The 25,348-nt window shown below is 35.7% G+C and overlaps 2 protein-coding genes and 1 non-coding gene across 3 annotated transcripts; all 3 read left to right on the plus strand.

Annotated features, from left to right (window-relative positions):
• The first annotated feature begins 359 nt into the window (after positions 1-359).
• On the plus strand, positions 360-1,271 carry LOC148873198 (ubiquitin carboxyl-terminal hydrolase). Its single transcript, XM_088964263.1, has 2 exons — positions 360-725; positions 863-1,271. Exons 1-2 carry the CDS (start codon positions 639-641, stop codon positions 1,124-1,126), a joined length of 351 nt encoding a protein of 116 aa, XP_088820389.1. The 5' UTR covers positions 360-638; the 3' UTR covers positions 1,127-1,271.
• Positions 1,272-9,652: 8,381 nt separating this feature from the next.
• On the plus strand, positions 9,653-15,392 carry Z-ISO (15-cis-zeta-carotene isomerase). Its single transcript, XM_088965708.1, has 4 exons — positions 9,653-10,461; positions 13,970-14,116; positions 14,279-14,488; positions 14,915-15,392. The coding sequence occupies exons 1-4, from the start codon at positions 10,030-10,032 to the stop codon at positions 15,248-15,250; spliced, it is 1,125 nt and encodes a 374-aa protein (XP_088821834.1). The 5' UTR covers positions 9,653-10,029; the 3' UTR covers positions 15,251-15,392.
• An 8,255-nt stretch (positions 15,393-23,647) lies between these two features.
• On the plus strand, positions 23,648-23,754 carry LOC148873200 (small nucleolar RNA R71). Its single transcript, XR_016106062.1, has one exon. It is a non-coding gene; the product is annotated as a small nucleolar RNA R71 (small nucleolar RNA).
• Positions 23,755-25,348: the final 1,594 nt, after the last annotated feature.

The following is a 25,348-nucleotide window of genomic DNA, read 5'->3' on the forward strand; positions in this document are numbered from 1 at the left end:
ACCTAACCCTGTTTTTTTCAGGTTGGGTTCACGCAGGTTGGATCAATTTTTGCCAGCTCTACCATTAATGAATAGGGGCAAAGTGCTAAAATCTAAAAGTTTTAGGGTGGATGTTTATCACAAATGAAAGTGTAAGGGGCTAAGTGTCACTGGCCCTAAGTATAGGATAGCAGTCTCTAGTTTACCCGAAAAAATAAGATCAAGCAGAAGAAGGTTAGGGACAGACGCCTACCGTTGATCACATTTCATTTAGTGTGATTTAACTCAAATATGATTAGAAAATTTTCTATTCAATGAAGGCTATTTTGGTCCTTTCAACTCTCCCTTATTACACAAAACTTGTTTTATTTATTTAATTTCCCATGATTTCTCAATTGACGGTGGGAAGAGAAAAAAAATGCCACTCTGAAAGTCCAAACCCTCCTTCGCTCTTCTTCAACTAACTCCACTCCGCCAAACACAACACCAACCAGAACCAGATCCCCCATTTGAGAGCCTCAGAACTCTCCACTCCCACCATTTTTCCCATTAAAGATTTTCTCCGTCATATTGAATCCCCTTTGAACAAAAATCCCATCTTGGCTTGGGTGAAATTCATCCACTCCTCTTCCCATCCAAAGCTAAGGACAGACGAAGAGATGTCTGGCTTTGGAGTTGTATTCTCTTACTTGTTTCTACTGTTTTCCGCTACCATTATTACTCTCAACCAAGGAATGTCTGTACATGTGAGTCTCGCAAACACTTCTGATCTTCAATTTGATACTTTTTTTCCTTTCTGGGTTTTGATTTTATTCATGTTGCCAGCTGTTTTTTCTTACTTGATTTGTGACTGGATGTCTCTGTTGCTTTGAGATATCAAAAGGGTTTGGACCAGAACAACACGGCAGCAGCTGAAATGGTGCCGTTGGTCGAGCCGGGGACGGTAAAGACGATGGTGTTGAACGAGACCCGCCGGCGGTTGGGGAGTTTCCAGATATGCGCACTCTGTACTTGCTGTGGGGGGCCTAGAGGACTGTGTTTGCCCTCTCCTTGCTGTTACGCCATCAACTGCAACATACCAAACAGGCCCTTTGGGTTTTGCTCCTTTACACCCAAAACCTGTAATTGCTTTGGATGCAATCTCTAGCCCTTCTCCTCTCTTCTCCCCCCTTCTTTCTTGCTCTTTCCTACCTTTTCCCCCATTTCCTTTTTCTTGGTTTATTATTTTAGGGGCTGTAATTCAGTGATTTTGTTGGGCTTGTGAAATGGAAAGGAATATCTGTTCTTGGTTATTTGTTTATTATTATTTTATATTATTATTTCTATTGCTTTCTAGTGTTTCTCCACTGTTACTTTCAACTGTTACCACCACTCACCAGTACTACCACATTGGCTTATGAGATACCATGGTTTTTCTTAGTGAGACTTAAACTTCTTTACAATAAAATAAAATATTCTCACTCTTCTGGTGGTGCTTTAGTATGACTGTACGAGTTTCAGTTTTCACATTTCTTTATGTTGATGAATTAATGGCTACTCAGTACTCCATTTGGACTAGTTGTCTGCTGACTTGACTAATTATGTATTAGTAAGAATGGGCTTGCATTTGTGTAATATTTCTTTTCTGGTTGGGATGGAGCAATAAAGAATGCAAGTGATGTGCATTGTGTTTTTTTTTTTTCTTAAAAGACTTAATATTTCTTTTTTAGGTGGGGTGATGTGCATTGCGTTGAATTACAATAAATAGGTGTGTTGTTATCAATGACTATCTCAGCCAACCAATATTAAGGTGGGTGGGGGTTGGGTACTGGCATTAACTCCTTCAGCTACTTCCAGTTATAATAATGTGGTAGGGTTGCGAGTTGACTCTGCAGAGGGGATGATGGGTTTGTTCCTTCACCTTCACCACCTCTTTATTTGATTCAAGGGATCTGCTTGTTTTTTGCCATCTTTTTGTGAGAAATTGAATATGAAATGCCCGTGAAATTGTGATCACATAATTGCTGTGGAGAGTAATTTCTTGCCTTCTGATAAGGTTGTTGTGCCCTTTAGAGGAGGATACATGGATTTAGAGTACTTAGGGGTTGGGGTGGGGAATAGAGTATAGACATGATAAGACTACATGTGACCTCCTCCCCGCTCCCCAGGAGGGTTCTGGTAGTGAACTGCTGATTCATTGGTAGGGATCCAGCATAGGGATGGAAATATGGAATGGATTACACATATGAGTTTAGAAACAGATCCATTTGGGTCTATTTTTTATTACCCACCAACACATTAATGTGATTTATATTTCGAATTTTTGTTTTGGATATTTTCAGGGTCGGGTTCCGAAACCATCCATGATCCATATCATATCTGGTTGTGGACTTAAAGTCCATATAATGAAGTCCGGGTTCAGATCAGATGTTCATGGATGACCCAAAGCAACAATAGTTATTTATGTTATTGGAAAAACTATTTTTAGGGGCTCTTCAGCAAGTCTTTTTTGGTAGATCTTTGGGGTCTTATCATTAAAGATCAAAACTATTTGGTTTAGGCTGTTAAAAACAGTTGAAAAGGATAGTCTTAATGCAGAAAGACCAAAAGCTTCATTTGAAGTTTTTTGGTTTTCGGGGTTTTTGGTCTTTTCCTGCGCTTGTTTTCATGCTTTTCGGTCTACAAATACCAAATGGAAAGACTATTTTTTAGTCTTTTGAGCTTCCTGACCGAAAGACATGCCAAAATGACACGTCCAACACAACCTTAGATTTTAAATCTACGACGGGTTTAGAAATTAGAATCTCATTAAACCAAAATAGAATCTCATTCATGGACATCTCATTTAGTATGCACACCCACGTGGACGAGGGGACAGATAACAAGCATTTGGTGTTTTTTTTTTTTTTTAATTATTTGGGGATGGAGTTGTGGTCGATCGTGTCTCAATTGGGCTTATAAAAATACTGCTTTTTAATTGGATAATCTAAACTAAATCTCTCTCTAGATGGCCCACCATCTTGTCTTGGGGTTTCTCTCTCATGGTTGCTGTTTAGAAACAATTACAACATCAGCATGGACAAGCCACTAGGTCTATGGGATCAAAGGCTACAGTTGGCATTTTTTATTTTAAGGATTTATCTCTCACGTTTATAGGGACATCTTTTCCTTAAAATAAACAATGCCAAATGTCTTAGAAAATATTAAAGAAGGCGGAATGGAATTTATTGATAATCGCTTTCCAAACTAAAAATTTATAGGAGTATAGTGTTGTAGAACTGTGAAACTGAAAACTTACAGAGAGGAGGGTTGAGTCGTGCCACTTGATCACTCTCCTTAAAATCGCATTTGCCCCCTACGGTGCAGCCGGGTTATTACAAATCGGTCGCCATGATAAAACAGTCCATAGGCCACAAAGAGTAATGCTCAAATTGATAGAGAAAACAAAGAATATAGACTCTCGAATATGTTTTGGTGTGTGAATTTGGGTCGACCAATACTTTATAGAGTGTTCGAAGAGACATAAAGAAGAAGAGACAAAAAATGTTCAAAATTAAAATTGAAAATTAAAAGTCAAAAGATTAATTCGGTCAAAAACATAACCAATTCAATGTAGTGCACGCACGCACCCGCACCCGGCCCAGCCCAACTTGGCGTGCGTGTGAAAAGCACCCCCAACCCCCCTCACATGCATGAAAATATCTATAGTGCTTTCCTCCTATGTGTCCATACCCATAGAGAGAACAAAACTATAGATATAATCCACCTCTACTTCTTTTCCAAGCAATATGGTACAAGGAATCTTCCGGTGCATTCAAGAAAAAGAAGAGAAAAAGACAAAAACTCAAAAGTATAAGGGAGGGAAGAAAGATTCTTGAAAATTTGAATCTCCCTCCAACAATACCTTTAAGACTAAGATCGGTTTATGCTTTCATGAATTGTCACAAACACAACCGAAGGGATAAAAGAAACAATGTTCCTTGTTAATCAATCTCCATCCTCCATATTTTGGTGAATTTTTGTTTTACGTATGTTCTTTAGAGAAATTCTTTTTCAATGTGATTTTTTTTTTGGGAAGAAAAGATGTATACCCCACCATGGACAGTTGTCTTTTTTTTTTTTTTTTTTTTGAGTTGTAACTGCTCTATGAATTGAGGATGTAAGGGTTACACTAGCCCGTGAGAATCATAGAGGAAAACCTCACCTCTCATTTTTATGGTTGTTGAGGTCATCAAGTGGGATCCGGATTATAAAGTGGCACGTATACCAATATAAGGGGGTTGTGTGTGACAATTAAGGGTGGATTTGAGTCAAATCGATCTGAATATTTAGCTATTCAAGCTCGACTCGCCAAAAAGCCATGAGGCTTGAACTTGAGCTCAAAGTTTTCATTGTTTTTAACATTTTAGCATAAAAGGGGAAAATGGCTTTCTAAGCATCTAACTGTGCTTAGAAGGATTCTTGGGCTGTTTGGACTTGCTTAAATGGCTTGACCGGTAATTACATAATGACAGCCACGTACTAAGTACAGGAAACTACAGTTATCATTTTGTTACATATCTACTTCATGTTATAAATTTGGGCTTGTTTTTTATTTAATTTAGGGGGCCTTCTACAACATGAATGTTTTTGTTTTCATTTGTTTCTGGAATCGCCACATCAGCAAATAAACAAAATCCATGTTCTTAAACTTTTCTTCTGTTTTCAAAGGGAAAAACAAGTTAGTTTTATTTCAAAAAACAATATATGTTTTTAGAACCAACAAAACAATGGATTTTAAAACAAAAACAAATCTTCTATATAGAAATTCAATGATTTATGGAATATGATGTTAAATAATCAGATGAAAACATGTTTTTAAAACTAGATTCAAGAACATGTTTTTGGTTTCAGTTTTAAAAACAAAAAAGCACACACAATCTAGAACATGTTTTTTTTTTTTTTGTGATTTTGTTTTAGGAAACAATCTGTTTTCAAATTAGGTTCTGATTTGTTTTTTGAACCGACAACAAACCCTTAGAGAATTAAATTAGGTTTAATTTGTAACTAACATTCCATTTATTCAAAAGAATTGGACACACATCAATTAGCATATTGAGAGTTTTTAGGGTGAGACAAAGGTTAATTATCATTTATATAGGTCTTACACCATTTGAAGTAGACCTATCAAAGGACCAGATGACCAATCCAATTCGAATTCAATAGTAATAAGATCCAAGATGTTCAAATACAATCTAATACAAGGTGGCTATTGTCTAATTAAATCAATTCACTGGACTTGGATGGTTTGAACAAATCCAAATCTAAGCACTTACCTAATACTTATTATTCAGTGATCTCTCTCACCTAATACTTATTATTCAGTGATTTGTGTGTGTGGGTGTGTCTTTTTTCCATCAATATATATTCTTCTTAACTAAATTACCCTTATTCTTGAATTTAGTCTCTTTCTAATTGTGATTGTTGAAAAATGCAATTTGAATTGCTACTTTATACCTCATTTAATGTTCTCTCATTAAGCCTTATATTCAAGGTATCGTCTCCCATTCTCTATATGTAAATCATATATTTAAGTTATTTTTTCTCAATAATAAATTCTTCTAATTAGATCTAGTCAAATACTTTAACAATATAAAACCTACAACTTTTCTAAAACTAACCCAAATATAAAACCATTCTTTTAGCTAGGTGGTGGGTAAACAATTCAACCATCTAGATCAAATAAAAATAGTTCACGATAAAAAGTATAGACAAAATTGGGCACTTTTATGAAATTTTATAATAATAACATTAATAAAAAATAAGTGTGATAAACAATAATTTTTTAGTGATGATGGAAATGAAATAAGAAATTGAAAACTAACCAAAAAATGAAAAGTTTTCTTGTTTGGTGGCAGGTCAACAATTCAACTTTTAGATCAAATGCAACATTTGATTTTATAATTAAATAATAAAAATTTAAAAAATATATGAAATGATACATAATTTTTGCAAAAACATTTGAATACATCTCTTATATTGTAAATTTACCATATTAAACAAAAATAAATGTGATAAATACGAATTATTTTTATACAAATAGAAAATAAAAAAAGGAAAAAATCTATGATGCCAAAAAGACATCATACTGAAAAAGTTTTACTGATCAACCCCTTCCCCATAAATTTTGTTGAATACCCACATGATTGGTTACCACTATGGTGATACTAATTGATAGGTTATAAGTTCTACCATTATCGTGTCTTTCCAACATCATAGTCGAGCCCATAAAAAAATTGTAGAAAAAATGAACATATCTATATCCATGTTACTATTATTAATGAGCTTGTGAAACTTTTTTTTACTAAAATACACCTATTTTTGAACTTATTCTTTTGAATTTTAAGGGCAAAATGTAATTTAAACTACTATTTTTCATATTATTCAATTCCCTCTCATTAAGTGTTATATTTAACTTAGTAATACAAAATTGAAACCATTTTTTTGTTTAGATTTTTCTTGCAAAATCAAAAGAAAACTGACCTCTATCAGTACCAAAATGGCTATGGTTGAACTAGGGTTTCTTGAGAGACAAAAAGAAGAAGAGATAACAAAATAGAGAGGTGTTTTAGTATAGTTCGCCCTCTTCTTCTTTTATCTCTTTATGGAGCATTTCTCTTAATCAAATTAGGAGATTATCCAACTCTAATTTGGATTTGGACTCTATTAAGAGATAAGCCTTATCCTCTTAAGAAGATGGATGCTCCATACCCATTTCCAAATTCAGATTCGCCCCATGTCATATGATAACTTAAGCTATGTGATAGCTTAGTCAATCATATTAATTATGGGCCTTAGGCCCATCAACTATAAGGCTCACGACCCAAGGGTATTGCATGGCCAACATAGGCCTAATTTGTATGGTGTGGGACCCCACAATGACCTCACATAAGTTCACATGGGTATAGAACAGCCTCTGTGAAAAATCTTGGTCGAATTCATTGCTAAACGCAGTGAACCCCTGAGCACATCACTATGGGCTCAAAATGGGCCCAACATTTACATTTGAATGATCATTGAATTTAGTCATCCTATGAAGATCTAAGGATAATGAACTTAAGTAAAATAAAGCCCATCAGGTAATCAACCATGTAATGGACTCTTACACTTAACCTCTTGGCCCAAAATGATCAAACATTGCCCAACAGGGAAGAACATCTCCCCTGGTTGCAAGGTGCAGTGTCACACTCTCTACTCGGATGGATCCCGGGAATTAAAATATTTCACAAATATTTTTCATAAAATATAATTATATTTTGCAAAACCAAATTTCAAACACAGATTTAGGTTTCCATTAAAGAGTGTAAACCCTATCATTCACTTTGTCCGACAAAGGAGTCGATCATATCACTATGATCACCCACTCGGATGAATTCTCAAACAGCCCCAACATACTCAGGTTTTGACCCTCAATGGATTTCATTGATTGATATGTCAAAGACAACCCAATCCGACACCTAGTGCAGTACCATAATCAAGTCTAGGGATTATGCGTAACTTTCTAGTTTTGCCCATCAATCTCCAAGGTCCAGGGCATATATTGGAAAATGGTCCAGTTCAGTGTTTCAACTAAACACACTACGTGTGCTTTGGGTCTAACCCTAGCAGCTAAGACAAGCTGCCCCAACTTCTTTAGCAGCACATCAGTGTCACCCTTTATAGGATAAACTCCTCAAGTCTATCGAACGGCTGAGAACATTCTAAACTAACACGAGTCTCATAAGTGCTTAGTTTAAGGGGTAATTTCACAAAAAACATACTAATATCAACATGAATCAATAATGTACTTTTATTCATTTGCAATAAATGTATCTGTACATCAATTTGATTGGAGCTAAGGGCATACACTGTCTAACACGAACTACTCTTACACTCTCAAAACAATGGAGGCTAGAGTTTGTGTAGAAGTTAATCCGTTGAAACCTCACCCCTAGAGTTTGAATCAACGCTGGAATGGATGTTGGATTTTTATCTCATTAGAGATTAAATCCAATGGGGTTTGATCGATCAAATACATGAAAAACACACCTGCACACATATCTTGAAAAATAGTTTTTTCTCTTACTAAAACCATTTTTTTAAACTTGTCCCACATTGGAAAATTATAAGACCTGTTTTGAGTTTTTAAATAGTAGATTGTTTACACTTCTTAGAAATAAAGGGGATAGTATGGAGGCTTGCCACCATGCAATGCACGCACGTGTATGGTGCAAGGAGTTGCTTTAGAGGTGTGCACATGTGCGACTCTAAAGACAGTGTCTTCAGACATGCCTCAGAGCTTCTCCTCCAAGTTTCAGTGACCCCAATTCACAACAATGGAAAGGAAGGATTTTGACAGTGGGTGGTGCATGAATTATCCAATTTGTATGTTAGATAGGGGTGGCCATGAGTCGAGCTTCTCATAAGCTATACGAGCTTGGCTCGAATCGGTTTAAACCAAGCTTCAAGTCGAACTTGAGCTTGATATATAGGCTCCTTAGCTAATCGAGTCGAGCTCGAGCCTAGTGGTGCTTGGTTCGTGAGGCTCGCAAGCCTAGTATAATGAATAAATAATTTTTTATTATATACATAGATACATACATAGATAATAGATATATATATATATATATATATATATATATATATATATATATATATATATATATATATATATATATATATACATACATACATACAAATATATTAATATATTAATACACAATAAATAATATGTATATTTTTATTTTTTATTTTTGTATATAATAATAAAAACATTTCATGAGTTTTGTTCTTGTTTGATGCAATATTTAGGTATTGTGTTGAACTACCATGAATTTGTTCATGTTTTATTAGATATAATTCATAAATCATAATTGCTAGTGACGATGATTTGATTTTAAAGATGTCATCAGATGGAAGTTCTTATGACAAAACGGGTTTAATTACATGAATTCCCAATGTGTGTATATGTTAAAAATATATAATTAATGGATATTTTTGAGGTTATTTTAACAGGGTTAGAATTGAAAACTTTGGCTGGTTCCGATTCTAGTTTCTAGTTGAACCCAACAATAGGAAATCGGAATCCGATTTTGATTTTTAATTGAACCAAATAGATGCTAGGAATGGACCATTCCAATTCCGATTATGGAGGATTCCAATTCCGATTCCTACTGCAAACCAAACAGACCTTAGTTTTTTATATGTATAATTTTTATTTTTAACTTACGGTCTAATTCGAGTCGAGCCGAGCTCAAACATGCAAACTTTGAATCAAACTGAATTCGAGCTCAAATTTTTAACTCGAATCGAACTCGAGCCTAACATAATTTCAGCGACCTGAACTCAAACCTCAGTTCAAATTCCAACTATTCAGTTCGAATCCACCCTTTAGATTGAGTCAAATGGTCCAACTGGTGGCCAAACGGACCTAGAAATCAGAATTCTATCTGGACGACAGAAGAACCAGCTCGACCAGAAATTGAAAATACCGTTATGTCATTGGAATTCACATAGAATCCCCACACGGTGCATCCCAGACGCGACGCAAAGCAAATCTTAACCGTTCATTGACAACATCTCTCCACGATAAGCACGGAGATGTTCACGATCCACGCCTGCGAGTAGCCAATTAGAACTCATGTTATTGAGGCTGCAATTCCAACTATTTTCTGACATTCGAACCCGAAGTTTTTGTCGAAGTTGTGTTTGAGTCCAGATCTCCTGCCCATACAAACTCTTCCCACACAACATCGCTCCTATTATGCAGTGGGAGATATTTTCAATTCACGAGGCCTAGTGGGTAGACGTGGGCAGCATATCCGGAGTCAGTTTTTGCATCCGGTCTTCCGTTACCCATCTCATCTACTGTTCCCTCAACATACTCTCTTCGGCTTTCGTCATTTCCCACTGAAGCATCGCTTCCACCCGATCACTGTTCTCTCCTCCACCTGATGTTGTTCTCACCAGAATCTGGATACTATCTCTCCTCCTCCACCTGATACTGTTCTCACCAGAATCTAGATACTATCTCTCTCTCGTTAGAGTTTGTTAATGGCGTCCTCTCTTCTTCTCTCAAATATTCCTGTCTTCTCTCACCAGCGCTCTAACGGCGACACCTTCTCTTTCAGGCATAATCCAAGTTTTGCCCATTTGAAATCAATTAAGAGCTTTGAATTCGCGAGACCCACAAGGAAAAATCCTGTAATTTCTGTGAAATCACTTCAGTCATGCCGAAAGATTCTTGCCGGGACGTCAGTTGGAGAAACGGAAAAGAAGGGTTCCGTCTCCGATGAGTTTCTGGTCGGGGAGGATTCTGCTGCGTTTGATATCGGCAAGCAGAAGCTATCTTCTTGGGTTTATTTCACTGGAATTTTGGGGACTGTTCTCTTCGCACTTGATGTCGTTTGGATTGATTCATCGACTGGACTTGGGGTTGGGAAGGCCTTTATCGATGCCGTTGCAAGCCTTTCGGATAGCCACGAGGTGGGTTCGTCGTACCTTTCTTAAATTTCTTCCATAGTAGTGTTTGGTTATGAAAATTGAGAAATTAAAAAAGAAAACACAGACACACAAATTGTTTGTTGCTTTATTTGTTGATAAAGTTTGTAGGTGCCTAGACTTATGATTTTTCTGTTAGGTACAATAAGAAATTGAAGCTTTTTGTATTAGTGTAAGAAATTAAAGCTTTTATTTTCAAATTGTAAGAGAAGTTGATGCAAGTTAATGCGATTTTTTTTGGGAGGGTGGGGGTGGGGGTGGGGAATACACTCATTCGCATAAAACCAGGCTGTTTATGCTATTTATGAAGGCAAATTTCAAGCTAACTAGAGTTAGATTAGAACAACTCAAGTTCTACTTGTTTTGGTTTCCATAGGCTTTGGTTGACAGTAGATAGAACCTGAAAGCGTGTAAGAAATTGAGAAGGGATAAGTCGTGAAATAAATATAATTGGAAATGGCTATTGTCAAAGAAATGGAAAATTTTTATGGAATGGTTTGATACTTGCGATAGAGAAAAACCACAATGCACTTGTGTAGGGCAAAATCTGTCAGGTTGTTTCCAAGTTGTAACAATTCTTGTACGTACTTTAACATGATAATTGGTTCAACTCGATATCAACTCTTGTAAAAATAACATGATAGAAGGTGATCAAATTACTTATTAAGCATAGAATCTTTGTGAAAAAGAAATCTATAGAAGAAATCAAGGGATTTTGAGCTCAATGGAAATGTTTCCTGATTTTATGGTGGAGAAAGCCACCTTCCTGGGACCAATAACAACACTTGATTGTGGTGTTAATTTGGAAAAGGTTCCCACATCCTTTTGGACAAGGGTGGGTAAAGAAGTTATACTCATAATTTAATGATGGATGTGGTACTAAACAGAACAGAATGACAAAACAGGATTCATGTAGCTGACTCCATATAGTTGGGACAAGGCTTAGATAATGATGATGATGGTGATATAAAATAACAGACATTGTTAGTAGGTTTCATTTAAGCCATTTGGGAAGATTTCACTCCAAACATTAGTTTCATAATCAATCAATCTATTCATCACCACCACTCTCACTCTCTCTGAATTCTGAAACTCCAGAATGTTAATTCTCAAACCTGAGAAATAGTTTATAATCCATCACCTAAACCCTAAACCCACTTTGTTTCATTCCCTGTTGCCCCTATACATTTCCTCCTTCATACCAACCCCCAAATTAACCAAATTCCTAGTTTTCCACAGCCTGTCCTATAAAGAGAGTAAGGAGTGAGGAATATATAGATAGAAGGATCAATTAGCATGCACATACACAAATACATGTACACAGACATACTAATGAGATAATCTTTCCCAATCAGGTTGAGTAGGGTAATTCCCTACAATGACCAACTCTATTTGTACCACATGGAGGGATTCAACGTTAACTGTTCCAATACATTCTCCCTTCATCACAAACCCTAGATTAACCAAATCTCTAGTTTCTCATAGACTGCCCTGGACAGAGAGTGAGAGTGGCAGAGGGATATTCAGATAAATGGATCAATTAGCCAAATCCCTAGTTTCTCATGGCCTGCCCTGGACAGAGAGTGAGAGTGGCAGAGGGATATTTAGGTAAATGGATCAATTAGCCAAATTCCTAGTTTCTCATAGCCTGCCCTGGAAAGAGAGTGAGAGTGCCAGGGGGATATTTAGATCCAATAGGTGGTAACCAAATACCTAGTTTCCCTACATTGAATTACCATAGTGGTCATCAATCGTCATCATTATCTAAGCCTTATCGCAACTATATGGGGCTGGATCCTGTTTTGCCATTCTATTCTGTTTAGTGCCATATGTATTGTTAAATCATGAGCACTTAGGAACCCATGTCCATTTTGGTCTACCCCTAGCCCTTCTAGCCCCCTTCAACTTGCAAAAGATTGCTTATGGGTACTCTAGATGGTCTTCTATGAACGTTACCAAATCATATTTAGTCTACTTTCTCTCATTTTACCACGTATTAAATCTACTCCTAGGTTCCATTAGATGATTTCACTTCTGACCCTATCCTCTCTGATTTTTCCATTCATTCATCTCAGCATATGCATCTCTCATATTCATTTTTGGACATATTTTTTCTCGATAGCCTAACACTTTGCTCCATACAACATCGCCGGCCTTACAACTGTTTTAGAGAATTTTCCTTCTAACCTAAGTGGTATTCACCTATCATATAAGATTTTGGATGCACCCTTTCATTTTGTCCATCTTACTCTAATTATATGGGTGACATCCTCCTCGATCTCTCCCTTGTTATGAATTATTAGAGTGGCCACTTTGTGCAAAAAATGCCAAAGTTTAGGACCATATGCAGTCCACCCCTCCCAAGACCCAAGATGGTTAGGACCAACATTGAGTAGTGGCCTTTATGAGTACGGGTGAAACTTGGGTTGGCCCAAGTTAGCATTTTATACTGCTTCAAGCTGGGCCATTCATTTTTTTTTATCAATATGGGCCATTCAATTTTTGACAAAAGTCCTATCTGAGCCCACCCATATTGCACCCCTATTTATGAGCAGACCTTGTAGGTGAATTTGCAAATTAACCACAGGATGTGAAGCTATTTCTTCCTCTGAAATACTAAAAAAAGGATATGATGGACATCATGAAGAAAACAAGAGTCCATCATAGCCATACAGATACAAGTGCTATGTATGCACTCTTCATAAGGTAAAGATGATCTATTCAGCCATTCTACATCCTTTGCTATTAACACCTGATCTCTTTTTTGTTTTCATTTTCTTATTTTTTTAAGAAAAGTAACTCTATCGATACACCCTGATACACTGGAAGGGGTGTATTGACACTTTGAACTATGCACATGTAATTTTTTTAGGTTTTTCTTTTTCAAAAATAGGTCAGGGGGTTGGCCTTAGGCCTTCCTACCCTTGAAATGAACTAAATTTCAAAAATCCCCATATTTAGAGTATTGAGACCCTGCCAATAAGATACGATACACCCAATATGGGGTGTATCATGCTAACATTTTGAACCTTGGGTAACTCCTGATCTTGCTAGCCCATCTGCAATGGCATCTAAGTCCCTAGGAACCCATGACAAGGTGGAACTAGGTGTCCAAGTTCATTATTAATTTATATCATTTGAAACTCCATGGTCCTCTCCTGAACCCTTCATCGTATTGCATTCACAGAGTTTCTTTCCACCAAAACAGAAGATGGTCTTTTTGATGCAGTGCCCCCTAGGCAATAACTTTTGCATCCCAAAACATTTTTAATCGTATGTACCTGCTTGATCATCAAATAAGGCAAGCAATGTTGTAAAAGTTGATGGTTGGAGTGCCAAATCACACATCCCATGAATGAAGGATAGGCTTGGTGAACTAATCTTCTCTGTGTATTTCTTTTCATTGGTCAGGACTCTGCATGATTTTTCTATTCAGCTGCAGAATTTCTTGATTGAAACATTAATAACTGACTCATCTGATACTTTTTTGCAGGTTGTTATGTTAATTCTTATTTTCATATTTGCTGTTGTCCATAGTGGCATGGCTAGTTTCAGAGATCTGGGCGAGAAACTCATTGGAGAACGTGCATACCGTGTTCTCTTTGCCGGGATCTCTCTTCCATTGGCAGTTAGTACTGTTGTGAGCATCTGTTTCTCTACTCCCTATGGAACACTTAATCCTATGATTCATTCTACTTTTCTATTTCTGTTGTCTTCTTTCGCGGTGTCTTGGATTCTTATAGCTATACACAAGATCTTGATTGAGTTATTTTGTAACCTCCTTTGAGCATTTGTGTTTCAGGTATACTTCATTAATCATCGATATGATGGAATTCAATTGTGGCAACTCCAGAGTGTTCCAGGAGTTCATCAACTTGTGTGGATCTCATCCTTCATTTCATTCTTCTTCCTCTATCCTTCAACCTTTAATCTGTTGGAGGTGGCCGCAGTTGATAAGCCTAAAATGCACCTTTGGGAAACTGGGATCATGAGAATCACCAGGCACCCACAGGTTTGTAAGTTTCTTCAATTTAGTGGGCATTCACAGACATGGAAAGTATGTGACAAGACATTTCAGATATGCATGACCCTAGATCTAGACAATGTTTAATGGATTTTACTAGTAGATTAAGAAAGAAACAGCCTGAGCTGGTGATCCTAATGCCCGGGGCATAGATTTATAAAAGGCAATAGACCTGGTTAACACAATTTGAACCTGAACCAAGCCGGCCCAGGGCATAGATTTATAAAAGGCCCAGTCCAACATTTTCTGGGTATGGATTGTTGGGAGTAGATGTGAGGGGCATCATTTTTCTGGTCGTTAGGGCTTTTCTATGTAATGTCTTATCTTTTTCTTAAAAATTTTTATTTATTTTGAAAATATATACATATATTATTAGCTATGTCCACCTATCTAAGGTTTGCATGTCTTTTTCAGATGGTTGGGCAGACAATGTGGTGCTTGGCTCACACACTCTGGATTGGCAATTCTGTAGCTGTTGCAGCCTCCATTGGCTTGATTGGACACAATCTATTTGGTGTTTGGAATGGCGATAGGAGATTGGCTTCAAGGTATGGAGAAGCTTTCGAGATTATAAAGAGTAGAACCAGTGTCATTCCTTTTGGAGCTATCATTGATGGACGCCAAAAGTTGACCAAAGATTATTACAAGGAATTCATCCGGTTGCCATATATTGCAATTACAGCATTGACATTAGGTGCATACTGGGCCCATCCACTCATGCAAGCAGCTAGTTTTCGTCTTCATTGGTAGGATTCAGACCATCTTTACCTGTACCAGAGAGAGCAGGCTGAGAACCCTGCCTATATGAAAACCAGTCGAACAAATACACGATCAACTTTTCAGAGTAGACAGTTACTAATGATGGTAAAACACCAAGAAGCTCGTTAATCAATCTCTACTAGCAAGCAAACCTATGCAAATCCATGGGGTTGAATAGAAATGTGGATAGGTTTGGGTTGGCAAATTTAAGCTTTGACATCAGTTTGGTTCCAAGCCAAGGTTGGTCTAGAGTTAGCCCTTAACCCCATCCAATCCATTTATTTGTATTGTATCCATGTTTTATTAGAGATGGTCAAAAGAGTTTCAAAGACATTTACTAAGAAATAAGGGATTTAATGGGGGGAGGGGTTACAATCATTGATTCTTTAAGAGAGAGGGGTAGAGAATTAAGAAAAAATTTATTAAAGAAGAATAACTATAGATTTTAATAGAGAAAACGAGAGGGTTCTACATAAGAGGATTTCTAATATTTCACAATTGTGAAGAACGAGAGAAGGGGAGATTCCGTGTGAGGACTGTGATGAGAGACCTTTGACCTCTATACACCTATTTCTATCATATACTAGCGTGGTGACCCATGCAATGCATGGGTTTTTTATAAACTTTATTTAATAAACTTGGGAATAAATTTACTAATTTAGGTTTGGGCCAAACCTTGGTCCCCAAAGGTCCATAATGTTTTTTTTTTTTTTTTTTTGCCAAAGGTCCAGAGAGAGAGTGAGTTATGGTTATGCCAAAATTGATACTTTTATCTATGATTTGAAAGTCTACATATTTTACCGAGAGGTTCACTATATGGTTATAGTGAACCTCTCAAGCTTTACAAACCCAATCTCAGGTCGTTTGGATCGAACCGGTTATCTTTTATAGTCAGCATAGGTTATACCTGCTTTGTAAGTAGGGGTGTCAATTGGACCAGATTTGATCCAATCCGATCTGGCCCAATATGAGTCCATTACAGATGGACCAGGACCAAGCCAATATGATCAATATTATGGACCATTTTGGACCAGTCCAATTCAATGTCTGGACCATTCAATCTGTTCAAATTGGTTTTAATTTAGATTGGTTCCAACCCAAACTCGTTCCATTGGCACCTGTATTCTTATCTTCTATCAATGGATGGGATATTGGTTCAATCTGACCCAATCCAATATAATCCAGGTCTAATCCAATTCAATCCAATAAATTCTTTGGACCATTTAGTCTGAATTAGTCCAATTCAATGTCTTATTGGTCCATCCAATCCGTTTAGATTAATTTTGATTTAGATGGGGTCTAACCCAAAACCGGTCCATTGACACCTCTGTTTGAATGGCTAACAAGTTGATCAGGTATGTTGAATTGTCGATGGTTCATTTGTGTGCCCCTCTTAGTCTAGTGATGAACACAATACTATCATCAATCCCAATTACTTGACACGGAATGAACCAGTTAGAGGTGCTCAATCAATCCCCAAACCGGTCCATTGACACCATGAGATTTCTAATGGTATCAGAGCGAGAGCCATGGCAACCACCCAAACCGATGACTCCACCGATGGCACCGATAAGACTTCAAGCCCTTATTATTTACACCACTCTGAAAATCCAGGCATGATCTTGGTCTCTATACTTCTCAAAGGTGACAATTACGTCACCTGGAAGAGAGCCACGGTATTGGCCTTGTCAGCCAAAAAACAAACTTGGATTTATAGATGGGAGTATCAAGCACGTCTACCCTTCCCTCTCAGCACTATTACTACTACATCACCATTTGAATTTATCCATTACAACATTTGTTGGATTTGGATATTTCCATTTTGGATTTTTTGTCGGATCGGATCGAATGATAGAATCCGATTAAAAATTGGATCACCCCTATCCAATCCGAAAGAATCCAATCTGATATAATATATTTATTTATAAGTATCTATTTATATTGCATTTTGTAATGTTTTATATTATCTATCTATATATATATATGATGAAAATAGTTGAAAAAATACTTAATAATTTATTAAAATTACTCATATTTGATAATTTAGAGCGAAAATACAGAATTGTTGAAAATAAATTTATAACAAAAATATAATAAATAAATAAATAAAATAAAAAATACAATAATTATAAAATAAATACAACAAAAAATTTAAAACTTTTCATTATTTAAATTTTATTTATTTTAAAGTTATTACATAATATTAAATATTTTGTTATATAATTGTTTGGCTATTTTTAATATTTTATTTAAAGTGTTGTTGTTTAAAAAGAAATTTACATAACTTTGTTATTTAATTTTTTAAAATATTATTTAGTTATTACATAATATTAAATATTTTGTTATATAATGAATTTTATATTCTTAATATTTTTAACGAAATATTTATATAATATTTTAATTTTTTATTATTTAAATTAAATGTAAATGATTTAGTTACAGAAATTTTTAATCCATAAAATTATAATTTATATTGTTATTACATAATTTTTAATTTATAAAATCACAACTTAATATCTAAAGATTATTAAATCTATTATAATTATTATTTTTTGTTTTTAATAGATATTTTGAAGTAATTACAAAATTTTGTTATAATATTTAAGTAATTATTAAACATTTTAATTCAAACTTTCTTTAAATAGACATATATGAAAAGTTGGGGAGATGCTAAATAGGAATTAGAGATAATAAGAGATAATTTTGGAGAAAATAGGGGATAGTAGTTCCACGTGGCTAGATTGGGTATGTAAGATAGATTAAGAGGTATTTTAGGTGGGAGAGATAGCTTATGAGGGATTTGCTAAGTGTTTAGGAACATGAGAGGGAGAGGGAGTTGGAATGGAACTCTAGTAAAGAAGAGAGGGTTGCCATGTGACTACATGGAAGGATCGAGAAGGGGTAAAGGAGAAAAACAGGAGGTTTAAGGAGAGAAGAGAGAAGGGGGAATGGGAGAATGAGAGGGGTGCTGATGTGGGACTTAATCGCTTTGTCATATAGTATAGAGTTGACCCTATTTGTTAGCCCAGGGCCTCAGTCCATCAATAGATAATAACTCTTTATTAATCTCAACAAGATTACATTAAAACTACAAAAAGTATAAAATTTCTTTGATTATTATTATTATTATTTAATTTGTTAGATTATTTTATCCCAAATTGACTTTGACCGTATATCATTAGAAGTGTTTCGAATGTAATGTTTTACTTTTGGTAAAAAAAAAAAAATTTCACATATTGTCAAAATGGGATATGTTTTGAAATAAATTGCAAAAATAGTTGATAGGACAAAAAGTCATTCTTGAACGAATTGCCCCTTATTACAATTCCTTGTATTGGCATGCATACCGATTTTAGTTCCCAAAGTTGCAAGCATGGTGACCTGGTTTCTTTATCTTCCTTTGTTCAAATTCCATCCCTTCTCTTCTATTCCTTCTCTGTTTTGGTTCCTTTTTTTCGTTATCCTTCTCTTGGCTATCATCACGCAAGTACTCTAAAATGCTTTGCCAACTAATCTTGAAAAAAGAGGCAAAGATCTTCTTAGATGACGAACGGACAATGCCGAAGGTACATCTTTTGGTTGTTTGTCCCTTTGTGAGATATACTTCAACATTAATTCCAATGAAACAAGTAGTGGTCATAGGTGTCTCCATCTAAATTGGATTCAGCACTTACAAAAACGGTGCTCAGCTCGTACTCATAGCCACTTGCAACCGTGTATTGGAAATACCTCTGTACTTGAATTCTTATATTTATAGGGAGATATTCCCAATACACAGCTACAAGTGGTTGTGAGTACAGTGTGAGCACTATTTTGTGAATACTGGATCCAATCTCGCCTCCATCAACATGATTCCAGACCCCAAAGTAGTTTTACTCATTATTTTCTTTGGAATAATTCTACATTTGAAATCTAAATCTTCCTATGGTTCCCCTTCCTAAGCTTGGGAAAGTTGGTCAATAGGTATCTTTTTCTCATTGACCAACTTTACACTGTTCTTTTTACATTTACTAATGAGCCCCATGGTAAAATAAACTCCACTTCCTCGGGTAAAACTTACCCATCTCCCAAGTGGATAAGTAACTTTCTCACATGGGGGGATTTTATAAAGCATAATGGGACAAATATGCCCATTCTTATATTAGATTTTTATGGGTTAAAATGTCATTCTATTACTTACTTGGAAATCTTGTAAATTAAAAGAACATAGGTAAGTGCACTTACCCGTGTACGTTACAAAGATGCAAATGAAGGAGGCCAAAGCCTGACTAGAGGCTACCCCGGTTGCCTTTTAAATCATGTTTATCCTCATTCAGTTTTCTCAAAGATTGACCTCATTGAATGATGTAGTTCCAACGATTAAGGATAAAGGTTGCAACTTGCACAAGATGATTAATGACATAAATAAAGTTGCATATATTTTAGAGTTTTTGTGGCCATTAAAGCTTCATCGCATTTGTTCACCAAAACCAGCTTATAATCCATTAAAAGCATCAAAGGACCTCCCCTTAGAGGGAAGCTTTGGTTTGCTTTATCATAAATTCAAAATTGGGCCAATTTTCTAAAGTATCGCTAAGTTTTAGGAAATCGACTAACTCTATCTCTATTGTTTATATATTGTCTTAAAGTATCTCATAAGTTTTTTAACAATTGACTAAGTCCTCCCTTGCCATTAATGTTTCATTACACTCCGTTCACATGTGACATCACGTGACGTATAATATTTTTAATCTAATATTACCATTTTGTGGTCAATTTTGCTCTCCCTTATTCTTTAAATTTTGAAAATAAATTGTTGGTCCATAATTTCGTGCTTGAACAATTTGCTTCAACCAAGATTGTTAATCAATGGTTCTGTGTTTCAACAATTTTCCAATACCTTATATGAAGGAAATCTTTTTAGGTTCACCAAATAAATTTGCAAAAATTCTAAATTGGATTAGGGGTGTAATCGAGTTGAGTGAAGCTGTGTATCAAGCTACTCGAGCTCGAGCTCAACTCAAAAGTATAGAGCATGGAACTCGACTTGAGCTTGATCGAGTTTCATATATTTGGCTCGAACTAGACTCAAGTTGATACGTGTGAGCTACTCGAGCTTGACTTGAATCGATCTGATTATAAATAAATTAACATTAAAAATTATAAATAAATCAATATTAAGTATAATAAAATAAAAATATATATTATAAATTATAAATAAATTTATATTATAAATATTACAAATGAAAATATATTTTGAAAATCAATTATAAATGTATTCATTTATATTATAAATAAGTTAATATAAAAAAATTAATGTTTATTTATATTATAATTACAAATATGACTAAAAATATTATTTTATTATGAGCTCGATTAAGCTTGCAAGCCACTCGAGCTGGTTATTGTGAAACTTGAACTTGACTTGAACAAGTACTCGACTCGAGTCAAGCTCGATTACTACAACCCAAGTTCAAGTATTTTAGTGAGCTAAGCCCAAGTAGCTCACGAGTAAGCTTGACTCGCTTACACCCCTAAACTAGATACAAATCTCCAAAATTATTTTTGATTGAAGAAAGCTAGGGGGTCATAAAAAATAATGTAGTCTTGAAAAGCTATATTTGGGTTTTTAAAATCTCATTTAGATTACACATACCCATATAATCTATCCTGAAAAAAAAAAAAAGAAAATAATTCAATAATAGTAAAGAACATCACGAATGAAGATCGAGTTACTATTACCAAACAAAGAGACGCTCACGGTTTCCAAAACCGGACCAGACTAGACAATCGGACTGGATAAATTGAGAGCCAGTCAGGTGATCAATTCCATTTTACCCCAGAACCATTATTTCGTCAAAAAACGTTGATTTGGTCAGCAAATCGCTGACTCATGCGGTCAAACCGTCCAATGGTTTGGCCATTTATTTTAATTTTTTTAATTTTTGTCAAAACAGGCTGTCCGTTCAGTTTGAATGTTCAAACCATTTGACCTAGGAACTGGACCCCTGACTGATTCGTTGTCCACTTCGGTTTTAAAATCCTTGGAGATGCCTATTTAGCTATGCTATTTGCCCATTGTTATAAAGTCTACCTCAGAAGGAAATTCACTCCCTACTGGTTTTCTAAAGTTTAGCTCTAATAAGAAGTAGACTAGGAGGGACTAAAACCCTACATTTTAAATGGTAAGAATTTGATATTACATATAGAAATTTGGGTTCCAACAAATGGATAGCCTTCTAATCCAATGGGGGCACTAAATGGTGGGCGATACTTCAATATTGACGAGGAATTTAGGAAGGTTACATATGGAGTATATTTGAGGCCCTAACAACAAAAGAGATGGGCCCTTTTGGGGTTTTAGCAAGGTTGGATGAAGTGACTAAGTGGAGTTATTGACAATGCTCTTTGTTTTTGGACTATCTTAAATCAGCTATGCCGGTGTTAGGTGGAGGTTGGCCTATTCATCCCTTGTATTGGTTGATTACGAGAAATGGGATCAAAGAGAGATTATAGTAAGTTGTTGTTCATTGCCGAAAGAGGGAAGGTTGTTCTTGTTTATGGGGTTTTTCTCCCTTAAAGAGATTGAAAGAGTAACGAGGTGTTAAAATTAAAAAAAAGAATGATGAATAAACTAGTTTTTTTCCATCTTTTTCATTAACATATAGAAGGATTTCATCAATTGTCGAAAATTAAGGGAGATACTTTAAGATAATAAGTCTAGAGATAATTATGCCCAGAGTTGCTCTTAGTGGTTTATGGGTCTATGGATATGTTGATGCTACATTTGAATGTCTTCCTAAATCCATTGATAATTCTAGTTCAAATATCTATCCAAATTTCATTGCCTGGATTGAGAAAGACCAATTGATTCTTAGTTGGCTTTTATCTTCACTTATAGAGCCTGTTTTGGCTCAAGTTGTTGAGTGCAATACATCACAAGATATGTGGAACACACTCAATCATATCTTCTCATCATCAAACAGATCTAGAGTTCAAGATCTCAAATTAGAGCTTGCACATGTATGCAAAGGAAAACCATCCATGGCTGATTATATTCAGAAAATCAAGAGAATTGTTGATGCACTTGCTTCTGCAAGTTATATTGTTTCAAAAGAGGATTTTATCCATTATTTATTGGGTGGATTAGACCCTGATTTTGATGCATTCCTTATGGGGCACCCTGAGTCATTGCACTTTGGTGGCGTTCTCTGTCCAATCACAGCACTTACCTGTTCTGTCAAAAATGCAGTTTTCTTGATATGGTGTCTCCTTTTCATAGTACATAGATCCTTAATCACCTTGGCATAAGTTGGTACCTGCTTAATCACATGCAACAAAAATACATTAATCTTAACTTCTTTCAAATGTTCTAAAATCTCACCTTGGTTGTCTGAAAATTTTCCTCTAAATCTAAGAGCTTGGGGAAAAGGCACTTGGATCGTAGCTTCCTTTTCTGGCTCTTTTGAGGGAGCAATTTCAATTCTACTCAAAGTGGTGACATTTGTGTGAGGTGGGCTTGGCAAAGGCCCATCTAAAACCTTACCACTGTGAGTAGTGATGGCGTGGACCCCCCTAATATTCTCCAGATCAGAGGTGGATACCTATACCATATGTGACCCTTCAGATTGGTTTGAGGCTTAGATGGAATTTTGCCTCTCTCTTGTACAGTAAGAGCATTGGTAAGCTTAGTTATCTGACTCTTGATATCATTGTTTTGTTGAACCACCTGCGCAAGAACAGATTTAAACATTTGGTTAGTGTTATTTTGTGCCTCCATAAATGCTTGAAGTGTTTCCTTTAAAGGATTCCTATTCAGTCGAGCATTGTATTGAGGTTCAGGATGGGTGGTTGTGCCTCAACATTCCAATTATTATTGGACGATGTGGGTTGGTTTTGATCAGTCTTCCAACTAAAATTGGGATGGTTCCTCTAGCCAGGGTTGTAGGTCTGTGAATAGGGTGAGAAAGGTTTCCTATACATTCTCAAGGCATTACACTGTTCTTCATAAACCTCTCTCATCTCACCATAGGTTGGGTAATCTTGAGCTAAGTGATCCAATCCCCCACAGACAAAACATGAAGTTTGAGTTTCAACCCGAGCAACCGTGTGGGTGACTTTATTATTTCTCATCTTTAGGGCCTCAAGTTTCCTAGTTATAGTTTCTAATTGGGCTTTGAGATTGTCTTCCTCCTTAAGAAGGTAAATTCCAGTTGGACGTGACCTATTAGTACCATTAGTAGCACTAGGTTCAGTTCATCTATGGGCTTTCTTAGCTAACTCATTCAGGTAATCTATGGTTCTTTAGGATCCTTTTGCAAAAACTCCCCATTACACATCATCTCTATGAATTGGCGCTCCCTGCTGGTTAAACCCTCATAAAAATAACTAAGTAGCCTCAAATTTTCGTACCCATGGTGCAGACACAGGTTTTGTAGCTCTTTGAATCTCTCTCAGGCTTGGTATAGGGTTTCACTATCCTTTTGAGAAAATGTTGAGATCTATCTCTTAAGGTTGTTGGTCTTATGGTGCGGAAAGTACTTTCTAAAGAAAGTTTAGGTCATCTCCGCCCATGTACCTATGGATCTCGGTCTCAAGAAGTATATCCAACTCTTAGCTCTCTCTTTCAAGGAAAAAGGAAAAAATTTTAGCCTAACAATGACTGCAATATAAACTCGGTTATGAAAGGTGGCCACTACCTCTTCAAATTCCCTAATGTTCACATATGGATTCTCATTGTCTAAACCATGAAAATTAGGCAAGAGTTGGATCATTCCAGGTTTGAACTCAAATTGTGGTGTATTCGGAGGGAACATAATACATGATGGTGTGGCTGTTCGGGTGGGGTGCAGGTAGTCTTTTAAAAACCCAACAGGATTGTCCTCGTGTTGACTCATGACTTCAGAATCAGAGAACGAACTAAATACTACTTATTCTTCAAGGAGTGGTGGTAGGTCTATTCGTATCTACTTAGTAAATCTCCCTCTTTTGTCCCTTGGTCTATTCATACACCCTCAGCTCATTTTTTTTTTGTTTTTTTAGATTACAAAAAGATGAAAAGGAAAAGAAGATCAAGAGAATAAAATGCAACTAAAGAAAACGAAATGAACAAAGGAAATAAAAGAGAAGTAAGTAATGTTCAAATTCAGTTGTTGATTTGGCTTCCTCGGCAACGATGCCAAATTTTGTGTCTCGCCCAAAATTATTATCCTTTGCTAAGTGTTCATTAACGTGTAGTTTTTAGTGTCAAATCCATAGAGAAGATGATTAAAACAACAAAAGGAGTTATCGCTAAGAGTGAATAACTTAAAAAAAATGTTTTTCTAAAAATAAAAAGAAGAGCAAAAATATTTGAATAAAAGTAACGATGATTAAAGGATGAAAAGTAGTATTGTGATGAACAAGGCTTCGAGATTCATTTGATCAATTTGCTTAACTGGTCTTGAATTTGATTCCTATTTATTACTCAATTGCAAGTTTCACATCCCAAACAAACAATCAGAAAATATAACTTTGAAACCAATGACAAGAACAAAAGTATTTGCTCTGAGAGAATTAATTTTCGATGAAGAACAAAATGATCTATTTTTACAAGCTACTCAAGAATGACAATATATCGGATTGACAGTATTGCAGTCAATGATCAACTTATAAAATAAATCTACCCAATCAATTATTTTCTAACAAATTGCACATAAAAAGAGCATGACTAATCTTATATGGAAATTAAAGAATATAACTTCAGGGTTTATCAAAACGATAAAACAAATCTCTCAAGAACAAAATTAAGCATTGAAATCTCTCAAGGAATCAAAGTAAAATAACAAGTAAAACTCATCAATCAAGATCCACCCTAGCTTTGTTGAAGCTTTAGCCATGCTTGGACATCATTCTCTCCTCTTCTCTTTTGTGAAAGACTGAGAAAATAATGCTAAAATAACCTCTCTAAGTTGCCCCCATTTTTAGTCAGATTTTTCATTTTTATTGTGTTGTCAAGCTCCTCAATCTGCTCAGCCCAGATTTGCATCTTATTCCCCAATTTTTGCCTAAATATAAATTGATTTGGAGGAAGTTATCAACAAATGAATTGTAGCCCTATCTCTTAGATAT

The sequence above is a fragment of the Nelumbo lutea genome, chromosome 1, assembly GCF_056320005.1.
Source record: "Nelumbo lutea isolate HS-2025 chromosome 1, American lotus-T2T, whole genome shotgun sequence".
Taxonomy (NCBI): Eukaryota; Viridiplantae; Streptophyta; class Magnoliopsida; order Proteales; family Nelumbonaceae; genus Nelumbo; species Nelumbo lutea.